Source organism: Microcaecilia unicolor, chromosome 6 (genome assembly GCF_901765095.1).
Source record: "Microcaecilia unicolor chromosome 6, aMicUni1.1, whole genome shotgun sequence".
Classification (NCBI taxonomy): domain Eukaryota; kingdom Metazoa; phylum Chordata; class Amphibia; order Gymnophiona; family Siphonopidae; genus Microcaecilia; species Microcaecilia unicolor.
The window spans coordinates 118631993-118651464 of NC_044036.1; the positions used below are offsets into that span (position 1 = coordinate 118631993).

General features: G+C 44.4%; 1 protein-coding gene across 1 annotated transcript in view; it reads right to left on the reverse strand.

Annotated features, from left to right (window-relative positions):
- Positions 1-19472, reverse strand: part of PRRC2C (proline rich coiled-coil 2C) — a 458438-nt gene that overhangs the window by 84942 nt on the left and 354024 nt on the right. Inside the window, 1 exon segment of the mRNA XM_030208285.1 lies at positions 773-1013. Coding sequence (XP_030064145.1) covers positions 773-1013 — 241 coding nt within the window.

Below are 19472 nucleotides of genomic sequence, written 5' to 3' on the forward strand. Positions count from 1 at the left end.
GACCACAAGCTAGTGACATTATCAGGGTATTTAAAGTAATTGAAATAATTCTTAGACAATGCTATTCATCACTCCCCTGATTTTGTAGTCTTTTCACACTTGCAGGCTCATTGTATTCCATGTCATAGCTGACATTTGTTTACAGTAGTATACAAACTGAAGGCAATGACTCAGCTGCAGGTCAGTATGACAAGCTAAGCCTGCTGGTTAAATTTATATACCTCTGCTGCTGCAAACACCTGTAAATGAATTTTACTAATATAGTACTGACATTTTACTAATTTTACTAATAAAGTACTGACATATTCCATTAAAGACTAGAGGAGACTGGAGGAGTGGCCTAGTGGTTAGGGTGGTGGACTTTGGTCCTGGGGAACTGAGTTTGATTCCCACTTCAGGCACAGGCAGCTCCTTGTTACTCTGGGCAAGTCACTTAACCCTCCATTGCCACATGTAAGCCGCATTGAGCCTGCCATGAGTGGGAAAGCGCGAGGTACAAATGTAACAAAAAAAAAAATGTTAACATTTTAATTTAGAATCCAGACAACAGAAAGATCTTAACTGTAGTAATTTCAGCTAGGAAGCTATTACAACCACAGCAATATCCAAAGAAAATTCTGCTCTAACCAATGTTCAGACAATTACTGGAAAGATCCTCAGTCAAGCAAATTAAGGATTAAAACTTCAATTTGTCAGGCTGCAATATTCTCAGAGCATAGTGTTTGAGAATAAGAATGGACAATACACAGAGAAGTAACTGGAAAAGCGTTACCTGATAACGAAGTAGTTGGTGTAACTGATGCCACCGGGATTGGGGGCATGGATGCACTGGAAAATGAGCCATAGGAACTGCTGCTGGATCCACTGGTACTGCCACCAGTGCTGCTACCACTGCTGCTGGCAACACTGCCAGTGGTGCTGGAGCTGGTGATGGGAGACGCTGTTGAGGTCCCTGGAGAATTCTTGCCAGTCACATTGGGAGAATTTTCCCAGGCTTTGCGTGCAGATTCCATCTATTTAGATAAAGTGAAGGTTTGTCTTTTTCCCCGTTAGTAATCAAACAGAGCTAGCTTCTGACATGCAATTCCAAATTGATCTTCATAATTTGACACCACAAATTTGTATAACGTGAAACAGGCACTCAATATTAGAAATCAGATTCTGCTCCTACTCTCAAAGTTCACAACAAAGAGCAATCAAATATCAGTACAAATCTTTAACTGCCATATTTCCCAAAGCATTTTCAATCAAGGTTGACTTATGTCTATCTTGTCTAAGGAACAATTGGTTTTCATTCGCTGCATTTTTTAATTTTATGTTTGCTATTATATGTTGCCTATATGATAATAATGCTCAGCGCTGATCATTTTACCCTCTCGCAATTCGTGGCATAGCAGAAAATATTTATACATCAACCTAGAGTAGACCTTAGCGGTAAGTGGTTTCACATAGGAATCATATCCTATGACTTTACCAAATCGTCATCGCTCTTGCTCAAATTTTAATTTTCTTCAAATCTTATTTGTGGCAGTGTTTGAAGAAACATGCAAATTCAATAATCCTCTACCTAGTTTAGCAGTTTATAACGATTGACATCAATTAATACCATTCGTATCTATCGGATCGTTACACTGAAACAGGGAGGATATTTAAGAGTGAACGCTCTCAGTTGAAGTAGGCTATGCCACAATAAAAAGGGTGCACTTTTGAGGCATCTTCATCCTCTATATATCCTCCCTGTTTCAGTCTAATGATCCAATAGATATGGATGGTATTAATTGATGTCAACTGTTATAAACTGCTAAACTAGGTAGAGGATTATTGAATCTGCATGTTACATGGTGTAGCGGTATCCTCTTCAGCTCGTATTATTATATAATAGAAAGATTCTAAGCGTTTGAAGAAACACATATCATTCACATTAGTTAGATCTTATTTGACTTTGGAGATTTTTAGATGATGTTTTCTTCTTATTGGAGGCCATGGAAGAACAATTACAACTATTTTTAAAGTGGCTGAATGAGAGATGTTCTAACCTACAGTTTACTATGACAAAGAATAAATATCAGTTGGATTTCCTGGATTTGAGACTTTATAGAATGGAGGATACTATACAGAATACTTTATATTGGAAAAAAGTATCTACAAGCACTCTATTACATTTTGATAGTTTTCATCCATACAGATTACAACACAGTTTGCATAAAAGTCAATTCTTGCAAGTACGCTGGAGCTGTTCCATATAAGTTGAATTTGAATATTATACAAGGGCATTGATATGACTGCAAGAATGAGGATATTCTGAGAGTGTTATTAAGAAAGAATTCTTACGAGCAAAGTTTGCCCTGCGGGATTTATTATTACAAAATGTGGACAAGTCTCAAGATGGCAGATTGACTTTTGTTATACCATATACAGCTCACATTTCCAAGATAGCAGCATTGATTTTTATGCATTGGAAAATACTGGCCATACATAAATGTTTTGAAGATCATCCAACTGTAGTGTATTCCAGAGGATGCACCATTGGAGAAATGTTAACATATAAAAGCCTTGATTACACTCCTTCCACGGATGCTGTGGTAGGGCATACAGAGCCTTTGAACAATGCCAGTGGTGTGAATTAACCACTGAAGGTGTTAATTGGGTTGTCCCGATAGTAAAATCAGAACATTTTGAGAGCACAGACAACTTTTAACTCAAGAAATGTAATATATGTCATACAATGTCCTTGTGGACTTTTATATGTAGGGAGAACCTCACGACCTATCAAAGTGCATCTGCCACAACATAAATCAAGCATTTTTAAAGGAAACCATGATGGCTCCCTTGGTCTCTCACTGGTTGGGGAAACGTCATTGTATCTTAAATTTAAGATGGAGAATTTTGGGTAAGTGAGTTGGGTTGGGAGGGCGGTAATTCAGAAGGACTGCTTAATTACAAAGAACAAAAATGGATCTTTACCCTTAACACACTACCACCTGCGGGACTAAATTTACAAATAAACTGGGTGCCCTTAATATGATTTGTTTGTACGTCAGTCATTCTGACTGGATACAGACGTGGACAGGAGGCAATTTTGAAGCTATTTAGGGATTGTTTACTAAGGTGAATTAGCTTTTCTAGCGCATGTTAAACATTAGCATGCGCAAACCATGTAGATGCCCATAGGAATATTATGAACATCTACACAGTGCATGCTAATGATTAGTATGCGCTAAAAACACTAATGTGCTTCCAGCATGGCTTAGTAAACAGGGCCCTTAATTTTTAATTTATTGGTGTCCTTAGATATGATACCATTTTGAAAGATGCGGAACATTTAAGCTAAGTAAACTATTTTAAGGTTTTGAATTTGATTAAGAAAAATTGATAAAATTGGGAACATATTCATACTAGTAAAAAAGGCTTGTTTCTGACTCAAATGAAACGGGCGCTAGCGAGGTTTTCCTCGTAGTGTGTATGTTTGAGAGAGAGTGTGTGTGAGAGTGACTGTGCTAGTGTGTGTGTGTGATAGAGAGAGAATGAGAATGAGACTGGGTGCGAGTGTGTCTGTGAGATAATGTGTGTGTCAGAATGAGAGTGTGTGCGAGTGCATATGTGAGACACAGTGAGTGAGTGAGAGAGAGAAAGAGTGTTTCACAGAGATACAGTGTGTGTGAGAGAGCGAGAATGTGTGTGCGAGACCGAGAGTTTGCAGAACCCCCTTCCCCCTCCCTCTTTCCACCCCTGTCCGAGTTCCAGGACCCCCCTCCCACTTCATCCCATCCCCCCCTCTCCCCTTCTTGCTCCACCTCTCCCCACCCTCTCCGAGTTCCAGGACCCCCTCCCTCCTCCCCCTTCTTCCCATCCCCCCGGCTACCCCCTGAACCAGGACCCCCTCCCCTTGCAGTTGCAGAACTCGCCCCCCCGTGTCGTTTCAGGACCCCCTCTGTAGTTTCAGGACCCCCCTCCCCACCTCTCTGGCCCTCCCCCTCGTAAGAGCCGGCTGTTGCACGCATGGACGCTGCTTCACACAGCTTTCTCTTGTGTTTCAGCTGTTCCTGGAACACAAGAGAAACTGGAACACAGGAACAGCCGACACTGAAGCGGCGTCCCTGCGTGCAGGAGGTAAGCAGTTTTAAGCAGCTGGCTGTTACGAAGGGGAGTGCCAGAGAGGGGGGGGGGGGGGGAGTGGGAGGGGGCGTTTGCAGCGCCAGCACTATCACTACTTCTCACCTGCAACGTTGTGTGTTGCCTGGGACCGTGGCTCCGTCGGAGGTGTGGTACGACCACGTGGGGGTGGGAAATAAATATTTTGAGTTACCAGATCTTATTAGAGTGGGCAGAGGGCAAGTAGATTTGATGGATCTTCGCCGATCACTTGAGGCAGCGAGAAGGCGTCCTTGGTGTGGAAAGGGATGGACGACGTCATGAAGATTTGACGCGAGGACGGGGCGAGTGAGCAATGCGATTGGGTGTCAGTGCTCCGCCCTCGACGTCATGACATTGTGACGCGAAGGCGGGGCAGACACTCATGGGGAACACTGATCTACACAACTACTGGAGTTGGAGATTTGCAGGTTTCCGGCTTCATTAGAACGTTGGAGTTGTGTTTTATGTACAGATGGGGCGTGGCTGAGGGCGGTTCTATGAGTGAGGGTGAGTGGTGCTGAGATCCTAGCCTACGAACAGTATAGGGCTTCAGTGCTTCACTGCCACGGAGTGAGCTTCAGAACGTTGGAGGTGGGAATTATTTATCTAGATTAGTTATTGACAAGTCAGATTTGAATAAGTAAAAATTATGTTCTTACCTGATAATTTTCTTTCCTTTAATCATACCAGACCAGTCCAGACTAATGGGTTGTGTCCATCTACCAGAGGAAGGAGACAGAGAAAATAGTTCCAAGTAAACCGCCTCTTAAGGGTATCGTGCAGCCTGGAATGGTCAGTATTTTGAATAGCCAAGCAATGGTGCTCTGAAGTCTAGAAGAAAACACAGTTAATACCAAAAAGGCAAACTCTTGGAGCCAATATGCAGAACCTCACTGTTCCTGCTTGGCCAAAGGCAACTGCAACTTCCCCTCACAGTAAAGTAAGCGGGAGGGAATGGTCCATACTGCGCTTGCCCCTAGCACATAGAGATCTACCCCTGAATCTGGGAAAAGAACTTCGTGATCGCAAGTTAACAGGAGTCACACAGAGCTGGCACAACAACAAGTGGTAGGAGATTGAATAGAGAAGATGAAGTAGGCAGTGCTGTAGAACATCCCACCATATTGAAGAGCCGTGGAACAGTCAGGGATACCTAAAGGAAACAACACTGACAGACTTTAGCCAAGGAGGGCATCTGGACTGGTCTGGTATGATTAAAGGAAAGAAAATTATCAGGTAAGAGCATAATTTTTCCTTCCTTGTCATCTATACCAGACCAGTCCAGACTAATGGGATGAAGCAAAGCAGTTTCCCAAAGATGAGGGGGGGGGGGGGGGGGGGGGGGGGGAGAAAAGAAGAATGCAGAAGGTTGAAAAATCAACAAAGCTATACACACAGCAAAAAACTGATCAGCAGAAAAGGATTCGAATATCCAAACCACCAGGCTACCAAAATGGAACAGAGTTACACACTACAAAAGGAACTGAAGCCGTTGGACGTAAAACAAACGTCCTGAGCAAAAGAAAAATTATGTACCCCTGTCCCAAGAGTAGCAAAAGAAGCAGCAAAAGATACTCATACCAAAGCCCCCCCCCCCCCCACACCCGAAAGGCAACAGTCATATCCAAGCAACAAGGAGAAGAACTGTCTCTCTTAGACCAGGATCCACTTCTCCGAACCCCTGGCAGGAAAAAGACTACTCCCAAACCTGCCGATCTGCCTTGACTCCAAGATGGTCGGATGAAGCAACCCTAACAAATACTAGGAGTAGCCAATCCCAAACAGAGCGCCACACTTCATAGAAGAAAGGAAGTAAGGCCCAGGAACCACCCAGACCCGTGCCTAGTGAGAGAATCAAACTCCACAGAACAAGAAGAGACTCCAGAGTAGAGAGAATCAACTAACTGGCGCACTAGTTTCTCCAGGAGAACCATGAACCAAAGGGCAGCAGCATATCAGGGTACAACCGTAGAAAGAGAGTACTCCTCAACCAGCTCGTTCTGGACACAGGGATGAAAGAACAGAGCCAAGAGAACAAAAGGAGACAAAAAGAGTCGAGAGCCACACTGTGGGGAAAAGGCCTCCAAGGTGCCAAGTAGCCACAAAAGGAGCAGAGACGAATTCAAACTCCAGCAATGGAGAAGCTTCTTGCCAGCCATCAAGAGGCTACGGCAAGAAAACGTGCCACAGGAATGGTAGCTAACAGGAGACAAGACAGCTTTGTCTAGCAATCTAAACTGCGGTATGTCACAGCTGCCGAGAAGTTACTGTATTCAACCTGCAGAAAACAGCTGGGGTTGACCGACAAGGTGAAACAGTGCCCAACAGGCAAAGGAGAAAATACGCTCCACAGTCAGAGACTGAACTGTGCTCAAGGGACAGAAATGAAGCTGTGCTCATCAGTCAGAGTAGGATCCGTGCTCAACGAGAACAAATGGATTTGCACTCAAAGCACACAAACTAAACCACGCACCATGGGTAGAGAAAGAGCTGCACACCTCTGTCAAAGATAGAAATGCACTGAACAAGCAGAGAAGAAGCTGAGAGTAACAGACAGCGAATGAGCAGTGCCCCACTGAAAGAGCTGGATGTTAGAGGTACCTACAAAACTGAAGCTGCGGTAGTGATGGAACTATGTATAAAACGCAGACAAGGAGCTGTGCTACGGATGCAAACAAGGAGCTGCGCTCCTGACACCGGTAAGGAGCTGCGCTCCAGACACTGGCAAGGAGCTGCGCTCCAGACGCCGGCAAGGAACTGCGCTCCAGACGCCAGCAAGGAACTGCGCTCCAGACGCCAGCAAGGAACTGTGCTCCAGACGCCAGCAAGGAACTGTGCTCCAGACGCCAGCAAGGAACTGCGCTCTACAAGCCGAAAAGGAGCTATGCTTCCTACACAGACATGAAGCTGTGTAGCACCTGCAATCACAGAGCTCTGCTCCACATACCACCCTGGAACTTCGCCCAATTTGCAGAGAAGAGTTGTGCTAAACACAGATATGGAGCTACACTGAACAGGCGGTGGAGCTGCGTTCTGCACGCAGACAGGGAGCTGTGTTCCATATGCAGAGAGCTGCATGGCACACACAGAGCCATGTTCTACACGCAGACACAGGACTGCGCCCCACACTCAGACCTGCAGAGAAAGAACTACACTCAACATGTGACAATGGAGCTGAGTTCAACATGCAGTGAAGAAACGTTGCAGAATAAGCAGCGAAGGAACTTTACAACATGCCATGATAGAGCTCTCTTCAACATACAGCGATGGAGCGAAAGCCAACCTGGAACTGTGCCCAACATGCAGCGATGCAGCCGTGCCCAGCATGCAGCGATGCACTGCATGGAATAATCAAGCTGCGCTCTCAACATGCGGCAATGGAGCTGCGCTCTCAACGTGCGGCGATGCAGCTGCGCTCAACATGCAGCGACGCAGCTGTGCCCAACAAGCAAAATGCATAGATGGAGCCCAGGGGAACAGCCAAAGAAGGTGCTGCCAAGAGGTCAACAGTTAAGGAGCAAAACTTATGGAAATGTAGACCTGGTGCTGCACTCCCCTGGCCCAGAGGGACTAAAACTACAAGAAGAGAAGCCCCGTGCCCCAAGAGACACTCTCAGCCCCCAAGTGGTCTCTGAGCCACAATGACCGCCCTTCCTAGGCAACCGATATGGAACAGCATCAACATAGAGAAAAAAAACTCCCGCCAATAGAGAGGTAAGTATCACAGATCTGGAATCCTCAGACCATAGGGAGCAAAATGCAGCCGTAAGGCAGTGAGGAAGAAACAACCCTTGTCAGGCCAGGAACAAAGAGGAAGCTGGCCACTAACACCAAACTGAGGAAAAACCAGCTAAGGGAGAGTCAAACTCCACACCTAGAACAGAGCCACTTCCCTGCAGAAAAGTAGAGAAAAGCGCAGAGCAAAGGGGCGATAATCCAGATGCACAGCAATAGATTTGCTCAGAAGGAAAGAATTGCACCCCTTACAGAAAAAGGGAGTGCCAAATGTGCCAGGAAAGAGACGCTTGAAACTAGAAAAGGCAAAATCCGCCTGTGCCAGGCTAAAACTCCCGCCCGAAAGCAAGGGAAGCAAGGAAGAGCTGTGGCAAACTAGTCCTAAAAAGGCACATTCCCATAAAGAGACATTGAACTGAGTCCAAGCAAAAGACTGGCAAGAATGGTGCTCCCGAGGGTACTCAGAAGAGGGATTTGAGCTAGCGGTTGCACACCAAGGGCAACTCGGACCCCTGCCAGAAGGAAAGTACCCTGCAGACAAACCAGAGCAGACATGAGGGATACATGGGGACGAGAGAACCAGAACCTCCCTAAGAAAGGGAAGAAAAACTGCTGCCAAAACAAAAATCAAATAGCAGGGGCGTCTCAAGCAAGATGCTTGAAGCAGCAGAGACGGACGGTCTGAAAAGAACTGACTAACAGCCGCGTAAGGCTGACAGGAATGAAAAAAATAGCCCTGGACTAAAAAGACTGAGCCTGCAGCCAAACGGAGCCAGCAAAAGACTTCCCCCACTTTGGAAATGGCAGACTAAGACCTCCGAACCGCAAAGGAGAAAAACAACTGAGTTTCGTGATCCAGACACAAACCGTGCCCCACAAAAAAACATTAAAGCAACTGGTACCAGGTCGGAAGGGTCCAAGATCAGAATCAGAAGCCGGCCAGCGAAATTCAAAGAAACTTCGCAAGCGCCCCCTAGAAAACATTGCCAAAGGCGGGAAAATAAATCAGGTAACAGGCAAGAGAAAGAAGGAAAAACAAAGTTTCTTCTTCTTCTTTTTTTTTTTTAACAATCTTCTTCACGAGTGACAGGAATAAATAAAGGTTTACCTCAGAGGCAGAAAAGGAGGGAAAAAACAAAGTTTCTTCTTCTTCCTTTTTTTTTTGTAAACAAACCTTCTCACTAGTGACAGGAATAAATAAACACTTACCTCAGAGGCAGAAATTCATATACACCTACCACCACAAAAGAGAAGAACCCCACAGGGGAGACAAGTTACTCTTTGCCACAATCAACCATCACCCTGCTAGAAAGACAGCCAAGGGAGGTAGGGGAGGGGAGGGAACCAGGGTCACTGGATATCACCCTAGCTGGCAGATGAGGAACTCAGGATCACTGAGCAGGGTTGCCAGATGGGCGGTTTTCCCGGCCAATTGGGCGGTTTTCCGCAACCCGCCGTGGGAAACGTTTGCTCGCGGCGGGTTGCGGTTTTTTGGGCTTGTTTTTTTTTTGGGCGGTTTTTCGGCCGACGGGGGGGGGGGGGGGGGGGGGGGGGGGGCTAACGGCCACAGAGGCGGGGTTTGGTGACGTATTGGGCGGGGCGATGACGACGGGGGTGATGACGGCGGGGGTGGGGGTGATGAAGGAAGGGGCGGGGGTGATGACGTCGGGGGTGGGGTGTGTGCGGTTTTTGGGCTGTTTTGGGTGGGAATTTTTTTTTTTAATATGGCAACACTGTCACTGAGTATCATCTAAAACTAGCCCCAACACGGCTACCAGCACACCCCTGGCTCCACTGTCATCAGAAGAAACTGGGACAGGAGCTACCAGCCAGCAATCCAGAGCAGCTGCACGATCTGTCCACCATCTGCTAGGAGACAGAGAAAATACTGAACATTTCAGGCTGCACGATACACTTAAGGGGCGGTTTACTTGGAACTATTTCTCTGTCTCCTTCTGCTGGTAGATGGACACAACCCATTAGTCTGGACTGGTCTGGTATAGATGACAAGGAAAATTAAAATTTGAGTAAGACCGATAAGTTGGTAAGTCATAGGATATGATTCTTATGTGAAACGAGTTACCTCTGAGGTCTCCTCCAGGTTGACATGTGAATATATTCTGCTATATCACAAATTGAGAGGGAAAAGTGATTGATCAGCTCTGAGCATTATTATTATATATCAGTGATCATCTCCCGCTGTAAGTTTTGGGACTTCAAATTGATTTATATGCTGCCTAGGCAGGAGTGTCCAAATCCAGTTTTTGAAGGCCATATAGGACTGGTTTCCCTTCTAATCTGATTATTTTAATCATATTATCATCATTGAACATTATATCCTATTCTGCTCTCCCTTATATGTTATGTATTATTTTATTTACCCTATTTACCTGATATTCTTGCACATTAACTGTAACATAGTAGATGACAGCAGAAAAAAACCTGCACGGTCCACCCAGTCTGCCCAACAAGATAAACTCACATGTGCCATTTTTTGTGTATACCTTACCTTGATTTGTACCTGTCTTTTCAGGGCACAGACGTATAAGTCTGCCCAGCACTATCCCCACCTCCCAACCACCAGCCCTGCCTCCCACCACTGGCTAAGCTTCTGGGGATCCCTTCCTTCTGAGCAGGATTCCTTTATGTTTATCCCACGCATATTTGAATTCTGTTACCGTTTTCCTCTCCACTACCTCCCGTGGGAGGGCATTCCAAGCATCCATCACTCTCTCCGTGAAAAAATACTTCCTGACATTTTTCTTGAGTCTGCCCCCCCTTCAATCTCATTTCATGTCCTCTCGTTCTACCGCCTTCCCCTCTCCGGAAAAGGTTCGTTTGCGGATTCATACCTTTCAAATATTTGAACGTCTGTATATCACATCACCCCTGTTTCTCCTTTCCTCCAGGGTATACATGTTCAGGTCAACAAGTCTCTCCTCATACGTCTTGTAACGCAAATCCCATACCATTCTCGTAACAATATGTTGAATCTCTTACTCTGTTAATGGTGATACCATTGCAACATAATGTAAGCCACATTGAGCCTGCAAATAGGTGGGAAAATGTGGGATACAAATGCAGCAAATAAAATAAATAAATACCGTTAATGGATATACATGAGATATTTGCATACTACTGAGAAACTGCATACAAATATAAATCATGCATATTCATTAGGGATATTCTGAAAACCCAATCTTTAACTGCTCTCCAGAACTGGACTTGCATATGCTCCTGGCCTAGAACCTTTTCATGGTATAGATAACTTATAAATCTCCTTGGAGAACCCCCAAAATAGCCGGTTTTGAGTTGGGCACTAACTGGACATTTTCAGCAGCACTATTTGGTTAAGCATCACTCAATATGACCGGTAGCCTTGAATAAGCAATTTAACCAGCCAGGAGCCGTTTCTGGCCAGTTAAATCAACTTTGAATATCGACAGCCTAATATTTGTAAGTGCCCACTTATCATTAGTGCAGTTCTGCTGTACTCCAAATACCTGGAGCCAAACAGGACACAGCATGTTCTAGTAGTAATCTGGATGGAGATCATTAATTGTTAATATTCAAAGTATTGCTGGGACAGAGATCTATGTTCAGATTTCTCCAGCTTTGTCAATGAGTAATCATCGATTGTTAACATTCAAAGTATTGCTGGGACACAGATCTACTCGTGGCATGCTTCTTTTTCCTGGTCTGGATTGGGTATCGCATCTGCCCCTCTTTTGGATTGCCTTGCTGGAAGCTGTTCTAGCCACTCAGCACTGATTGCAGCACTCCTTGTCTTGGGGTTGGAGTGGACAGTTGCCACTATTCAATCACAATGAGTCAAAACCTTCTCAACCATCGGAGTTTAGCACAGGCAGCCAAAAGAGGTTCAGCCTACTCCTAGGCTTCAACATATCACCTGAAGTCCTTCCTACCAACATATTTACGGACCATTTTTAGACTCTTTTCACCTTTCCTTATTATCTATTTTCTCTATTTCTTTGATTCTATCTAATTTAATTGTAACTATCTCCTCTGATCTGGCAATAGCCTATCAGTGCATTGTAAGCCACTTTGAGCCTGCAAAACTGTGGGAAAAACGTGGGGTATAAAAGTACAAAAATAAATAAATACATAAATCTATGTTCAGGTTTCTCCAGCTTTGTCAATTAGAGAACAAGGTGAACCGAAATCCAACCAAAAGACAATCTATTTTCAGGTTTCTCCAGCTATGGCACCTGAAGCTATCATAGCAGTTAACATGTTTAAGGAATACCAAACAGAATATATGAATTCAATAAGGACATCCTGAAAACCCAGACTGGCTAGGTAGTGTGCTCTGTGGACTGGGTTGAAAACTTCTGATCTAGTGCATCAAGTCACCAATATTTACCTATAGACAAGTGGCCTATGCTAAAAGCCAATGAATTTTGCAGATTTTTTAAAAGTGATTGGACATGCTATCCACACTGGTCACATGAACAACTGTGCCAACCACGAAAAATGGGTTAGCTCACTTTTCCATAAGACCATTCATTTGAAAGCCTGCTTAGGCTGGCCCAGTACCCTCGCTAAGACTCACCTTTCTGCTCACATTTTGACTGGAAAGGGGAAACACCTATATGATATACAGCACGATGTATATTAACATGAGCCTGCATGGACAGACTGCTTATTTTAACAGAACTGTAAAGTGCCTCCAAATGTCCAACTTGGGTTACATGTTTCAGCTGCTGTGAATAAACTTATATACACTTATCTCAAAAGCCACTAAACAAAACTGTACCTGCTGTGCAGAACAGAGGAACACTGTGCAAGCACCTATATATACAGTGGGGGAAATAAGTATTTGATCCCTTGCTGATTTTGTAAGTTTGCCCACTGACAAAGACATGAGCAGCTCATAAATGAAGGGTAGGTTATTGGTAACAGTGAGAGATAGCACATCACAAATTAAATCCGGAAAATCACATTGTGGAAAGTATATGAATTTATTTGCATTCTGCAGAGGGAAATACGTATTTGATCCCCCACCAACCAGTAAGAGATCTGGCCCCTACAGACCAGGTAGATGCTCCAAATCAACTCGTTACCTGCAATGACAGGACAGCTGTCGGCAATGGTCACCTGTATGAAAGACACCTGTCCACAGACTCAGTGAATCAGTCAGACTCTAACCTCTACAAAATGGCCAAGAGCAAGGAGCTGTCTAAGGATGTCAGGGACAAGATCATACACCTGCACAAGGCTGGAATGGGCTACAAAACCATCAGTAAGACGCTGGGCGAGAAGGAGACAACTGTTGGTGCCATAGTAAGAAAATGGAAGAAGTACAAAATGACTGTCAATCGAACAACGATCTGGGGCTCCACGCAAAATCTCACCTCGTGGGGTATCCTTGATCATGAGGAAGGTTAGAAATCAGCCTACAACTACAAGGGGGAACTTGTCAATGATCTCAAGGCAGCTGGGACCACTGTCACCACGAAAACCATTGGTAACACATTACGACATAACGGATTGCAATCCTGCAGTGCCCACAAGGTCCCCCTGCTCCGGAAGGCACATGTGACGGCCCGTCTGAAGTTTGCCAGTGAACACCTGGATGATGCCGAGAGTGATTGGAGAAGGTGCTGTGGTCAGATGAGACAAAAATTGAGCTCTTGGCATGAACTCAACTCGCCGGTTTGGAGGAAGAGAAATGCTGCCTATGACCCAAAGAACACCGTCCCCACTGTCAAGCATGGAGGTGGAAATGTTATGTTTTGGGGGTGTTTCTCTGCTAAGGGCACAGGACTACTTCACCGCATCAATGGGAGAATGGATGGGGCCCATGTACCGTACAATTCTGAGTGACAACCCTCCTTCCCTCCGCCAGGGCCTTAAAAATGGGTCGTGGCTGGGTCTTCCAGCACGACAATGACCCAAAACATACAGCAAGGCAACAAAGGAGTGGCTCAGGAAGAAGCACATTAGGGTCATGGAGTGGCCTAGCCAGTCACCAGACCTTAATCCCATTGAAAACTATTGGAGGAGCTGAAGCTGCGAGTTGCCAAGCAACAGCCCAGAACTCTTAATGATTTAGAGATGATCTGCAAAGAGGAGTGGACCAAAATTCCTCCTGACATGTGTTGCAAACCTCATCATCAACTACAGAAGAGTCTGACCGCTGTGCTTGCCAACAAGGGTTTTGCACCAAGTATTAGGTCTTGTTTCCAGAGGGATTAAATACTTATTTCCCTCTGCAGAATGCAAATAAATTCATACTTTCCACAATGTGATTTTCCGGAGTTAATTTGTGATGTGCTATCTCTCACTGTTTACCAATAACCTACCCTTCCAATTATGGGTGCTCATGTCTTGTCAGTGGGCAAATTACCAAAATCAGCAAGGGATCAAATACTTATTTCCCCCACTGTATGCTAACAAAACTGTGAAACTCCTGCTTCTTTCCCTCCACCAATTCTACAAGAAAACACTGTAAAAGCCCAATGTCTTGGTTTAAGGTTTGGGCAGGACTGGACTATACAGTCTAAACTAGATGCTGCCTATTTATAAATCAGAAGAACAGCTTTTATAAGTAAGGTTCTCTCCATGTGTCTTTCCCCATACTTAAAATAAATAAAAAATAAAGCTCCTTGGGCTCTCATGAAATATGGGAAAAGACACAGCACAAGCACCACTTTCTAGATACAGCTAGAAAAATTGAGATTCAGCACTGTTGCCCCGATGATCAGAAGCCCCACACTGTTTCCAAACAACGCTCTAAAATTAGTTGCTGGAACAGCGTGGGGCAATAACGCCCCTATGATCAGAGCTAATATCATGGAAATTTAAGCATGATATTAGCTCTGATCATAAACCTAAAAGTGTGAAAGGATTATGCCTGAGCATGTGCTCAGGCACAATCTTCCTGCACTTGTTTGACAGGTCCAGACTGTCAAAAGCCAGGACCTGTCACTGGATCCCTGCCATGCTTTATCCCTGGTGGCCTAGTGCCCCCCCAGACAGCAACATGGGGGATGGAGGTGCGGTGGACCTCATCCCCCAACCCTTCCCCGGACATAAGGGGCTGGAGATTCAGTGAACCTCCAGCCCCCTCACACCCCAGAAAATATCCCTATTATGTTCACTCTCTGGAAGAGGTGGGAAAAGCTGTGGGAGTAAAGAAACTTGGCAGGTCACTCGTGGAGGATGGAGGTCATATGAAACTGAGCCTGGGGAAAGGATAGAAAACAAATGGGGAATTAAGCCTGAAGAAGTAGAGGGAGTGGAACCTGGAGACAGGAAGACTGGAGGTTATGGTGAAGAGGATGAGTCACACGTCATAATGTATTTTTATAACGGGGAAGTATGGAAATTAACTGGCATGTGTGGACACTTTAAGACCCTACATCATTAGTTCTTTTCCCCTCCTGAGCCCAATTTGAGTCTTTCTATTCTCTTGCTTATCCCCAGACTAACAGAGATTGACAGTGTGTGCAATTAACACCAGATTAGGTGCAACAGCAGCAGTGTAAAACTGTGGCAATGATATTTAACAGCTGAAGTGATTAGTCTGGCTGGCTGCATTACAGCATTCTCCATTCTTCTGTACTAGTACATAGGAGCTGGAGTCTGGTCATGAGAATAAGCTTATATAATCCATCTTTAAAAAAAGAAGACAAAGGCCTGGCTATTTAAGCAGGCTTTGCTAACTTTCATAGCAGTTGATTATAAACAGCTACTATTATTCTGATGGGTGAACCTGTCTGGAAAGATGACCCACAAAGGTCTGGAAGGGTGAATTGATGAAAGATTTATGTATAGCTTTGGGTTTATGGAACGTGTATATTTGTTTTCCTGTAGTAACAATATATTTGAATAGTGTGCATAAGCCACTTTAGGGTCTTATAAAACACAAGAGTTGCCATACTGGGTAAGACCATAGGTCCCATCAAGCCAAGATCACAAGTGCCTGGCAAGATCCCAAGAAAGTAACAAGATTCCATGCTGCTTACACCCAGAGATAAGCAGTAGATTTTCCCAGGTCAGCCTTAACGGTTTAAGGAAAGGCACTTGTCCAGACCTTTAAGCCCCACTAAACTGCTTTTAGAACACCCTCCTGCATCAAATTCCATAACTTAATTATGCATTTAGAGAAAAACTATTTTCTTTAATGTGTTTCAAAAGTACTACTTAGTAGCTTCATTGTGTGTCCCCTAGTCTTTGTAACTTTGAAAGACTAAACTGATTCACCTTTACCCTTCCTACTCTACTCATGATTTTACAGACCTTTACTGTATTTCTGCTTAGCTGCCTCTTGTCCATGCTGAAAAGCTCCAACCCTTTTAGCCTCTTCTCTTAAGGGAGTCATTCCATTTCTTTTATAAATTTTAGATACCCTTCTTTGTACCTTGTCTAATTACCACTCAAGAAGTGGTTGGCCTATGGAGTGATAGAGGCATTATTGATATTGTTTTTTTTTTTTGTTCCATTCCATTTCTAATAATTCCTAACATTCTATTATCTTTTATGGCCACAGCACATTGAGCAGAAGATTTCAATATTATTATCCACACTCATGCCTAGATCCTTTTCCTGGGTGGTGATTCCTAATGTGGTATCTAGGATGGTTTGGGTTATTGTTCCTTATATGCATCACTTTGAACTTGTCCACATTAAAGCTCATCTTTTCATTGGATGCAAAGCTCCTCAGTCTCATAAATTACTCCTGTAATCTCTCACAACTGTTATTAAAAACCTTGATAATACAGTACTGCAATCTGCAAATTTTATTACTTCATTCTTTGTACCATTTCCAGATCATTTATAAATGTATTAAAAACCACTGGTCCCAGCACAGATCCCTTGGTTAGTCCACTATTCATCCTTCTCTACTGAGAAAATTGAACATTTTGCCCTACTCTATTTTCTACCTGGCTGATCCTACGATCCTTGACCTTATTCACCTTTCAATCTTCAGATACCATAGACTATTTTAATGACAGGCTACAAATATTATTAGTAGATCTGCAATTTGTTTTCAGTTATTTCAGTACTCTGAGGTACAATCATCACACTGTGACAGGATATTCACTGCTGTTCCTGTCACCAGAGGGAAAACCCAGTAGTGCTAAATGAATAGCCCTGGTTTCCAACCAGTTGGCCTCCCAGTATGAGTACCTCCCCTCCGCTATCCGATCCTGACAGTGTGCTCCCCTGCAAGCCAGACTGGCATTCATTGTGGCTACCTCCAGACTGGGGGTTCCAGATCCATGCACCTGAAAAGTTGAGCTGACAGCTGCTAGGGAAGACGACGATCATAATCCTATGACTGGGGAGACCTCCTAGACAGAAGCAATTTTTGAGGGGGCATCACATGAGATCTCACCAGCACAGAAACTCCAAGGTCAATGACTAGAAGCCTAGCAGCCGAGATTAATCCCAGGTCCTAGGCACCTCCTATACACCATATCTGAAACTCCTTGCATAATCTGACAAACCTGTTAGGGAGACCTTGCTTAATCAGTGCCGACCCATGCTCTAAGTTACTCCAAAGAACGAGATGGAACTAGGCTTCTCTTGTTAACTTACTACCCAGCTCAGACTCTTTGTCATCTGAATGAATCTGTGCCTAGCCCAAACTGTTTCTTTTTGCATCTCAGCCTGAATAAACCATTGTCCAGATAGGCATGCACCACTATTCCTTCCCTGCACAGGAATACCACTATAATCATCACCTTCAAGAAAGTTCTGGGAGCGGAAATCACTGAAGACCATGTTATTAAGAAGTGCCTACCCTGCGGGCTCTCCCAGTGACTCCACTGCTGGAAACACACCGACCTAAAGACATTTGGACATATCCCCCTTCCCTCACAGTTTGCCCTCTATCTCCATCCATTCCTATTCTTCCCCATTATCTCTTGTAGGTTTGCTGTATTAGTTTCATTTTACTACATTGGTGCCTGCCTCTGTGGTGCATTGTAAGCCAAATTGAGCCTGACATTGTTGGGAAACTGTGGGGTACAAATGAGATGACAATAAATAAATAAATATTTTTCAACTAGAACAGAGAACTAGAGGAACATCTGATAACTATCCTGGATGGGGATGTGAATATATGCCTCAGACAGATCGAGAGGTTAGGAACTTTCCCCATCTAACTGCTGCTATCATGAACGTTATGGTTTTCATGCGAACTTGGGCACTAAAAAGGGCAGCACTAAATCTTGAGATCCAGGATCAGAAAATGTTCTTCCCTTCTTGGATCCTGCAAAGTAAATTGAATAGCAATAGGACAATAGCTGAAGAAGATGCATAAAAATCTCGACCACTGCTATCCTTTTGAGCAGAGACCCACAAAGAGAAACCAGAATGGGACTCAAGCGGACCACGCCCTCTTCAAGAAGTTGTTGAAGACCTACTTCTTTGCCAAGACCTACTCCTCACTTTATACCGCTGCTTGATGCACCCTCCCTGGCTCCTACCCTGCTAGTTCGCCCTGTTAGATGCTTCTCCCCCTGCATACTCCTTGTATATTCTTCTAAGTTTTCCTATTCTGTATTTTATTTAATGTTTGTAAGCCACATTGTGCCTGCCTGAGTGGGAAAATGTGGGATTTAAGTGAACAATAAATAAAACAAAAAGGGGCTCAGTGAAATCTAGGGCATAGCTGTCCTGTATCACTGATGACCCACAGGTCAGAAGTGCCACTCCAAGAAAAACAGTTGGAGATGACACTCCACCTGCTGGGTCTTGGACTGGGTCCATCAAACCTCATTGTCCTCCTTTGCCTGGAGAGAACTAGGAACCAGACCTGTCTTGGGTGCTATGGGCCCCACAAAAGGGCTGCCCCAACACATAGGTGGAGGAGGAAAAGGCCGATGGCCCAAGATGAAAATGCCTTCAATTCTTGGAGGGTGATTTGGCCACTAACTTCTTTCAAGGCACAGTCTTTGTGGAGATCTGGAGGCTTCACCTCGCCTAGGTCCTTAACCAGTTTCAAGATCTTCCCCATACAGCAGCTTCCCACAAAAGGGAAGCTTAAAAAGCTGCCTCTTGGAAGCTGCATCTGCCAATCCATGCCACCGATCTGGTCCTATTTGCACATCAAGTATGTGCACCAGGAAGGCAGTCACCAAGCATTTTGTCTCTGCAGAAACCAGGAGCTGCGGAATCTAATGCAGCAGGGCCCAGGCTACTAGACTTCCACATCCCGTTGCCCGCACTCCCAGAATTTAAAAGCAACATCAGAGCTGGCTCATCATTTGGTCAACCTCTACTTCACACTGTTTTGGCCCGCACTTCCAGCGCATACAATGCTTGCTTTCTTCAAGGCCAGGTCACCCTTCACCAGTATACTGGTCATCTTCATGGCAGGCAAAACTGCTCCAGATCCTTCTATGGAAGGGGATACAGTCTTCCCACGATCTTGGTTCTTTTCCACATCACCTCTGGTGCCTCCCAGTCAGAGAACACTATCTAGTGCAAAGCCTTATTGGATTGGATTTATTAATTTTGATATACTGCAATTTACATCAGTGACTATGTGGTTTACAATAATAAAACACTTATTTAATATCCAAAATAATGCATTCCTACTAAAATACAACTAAAATATGCTCCCTAAA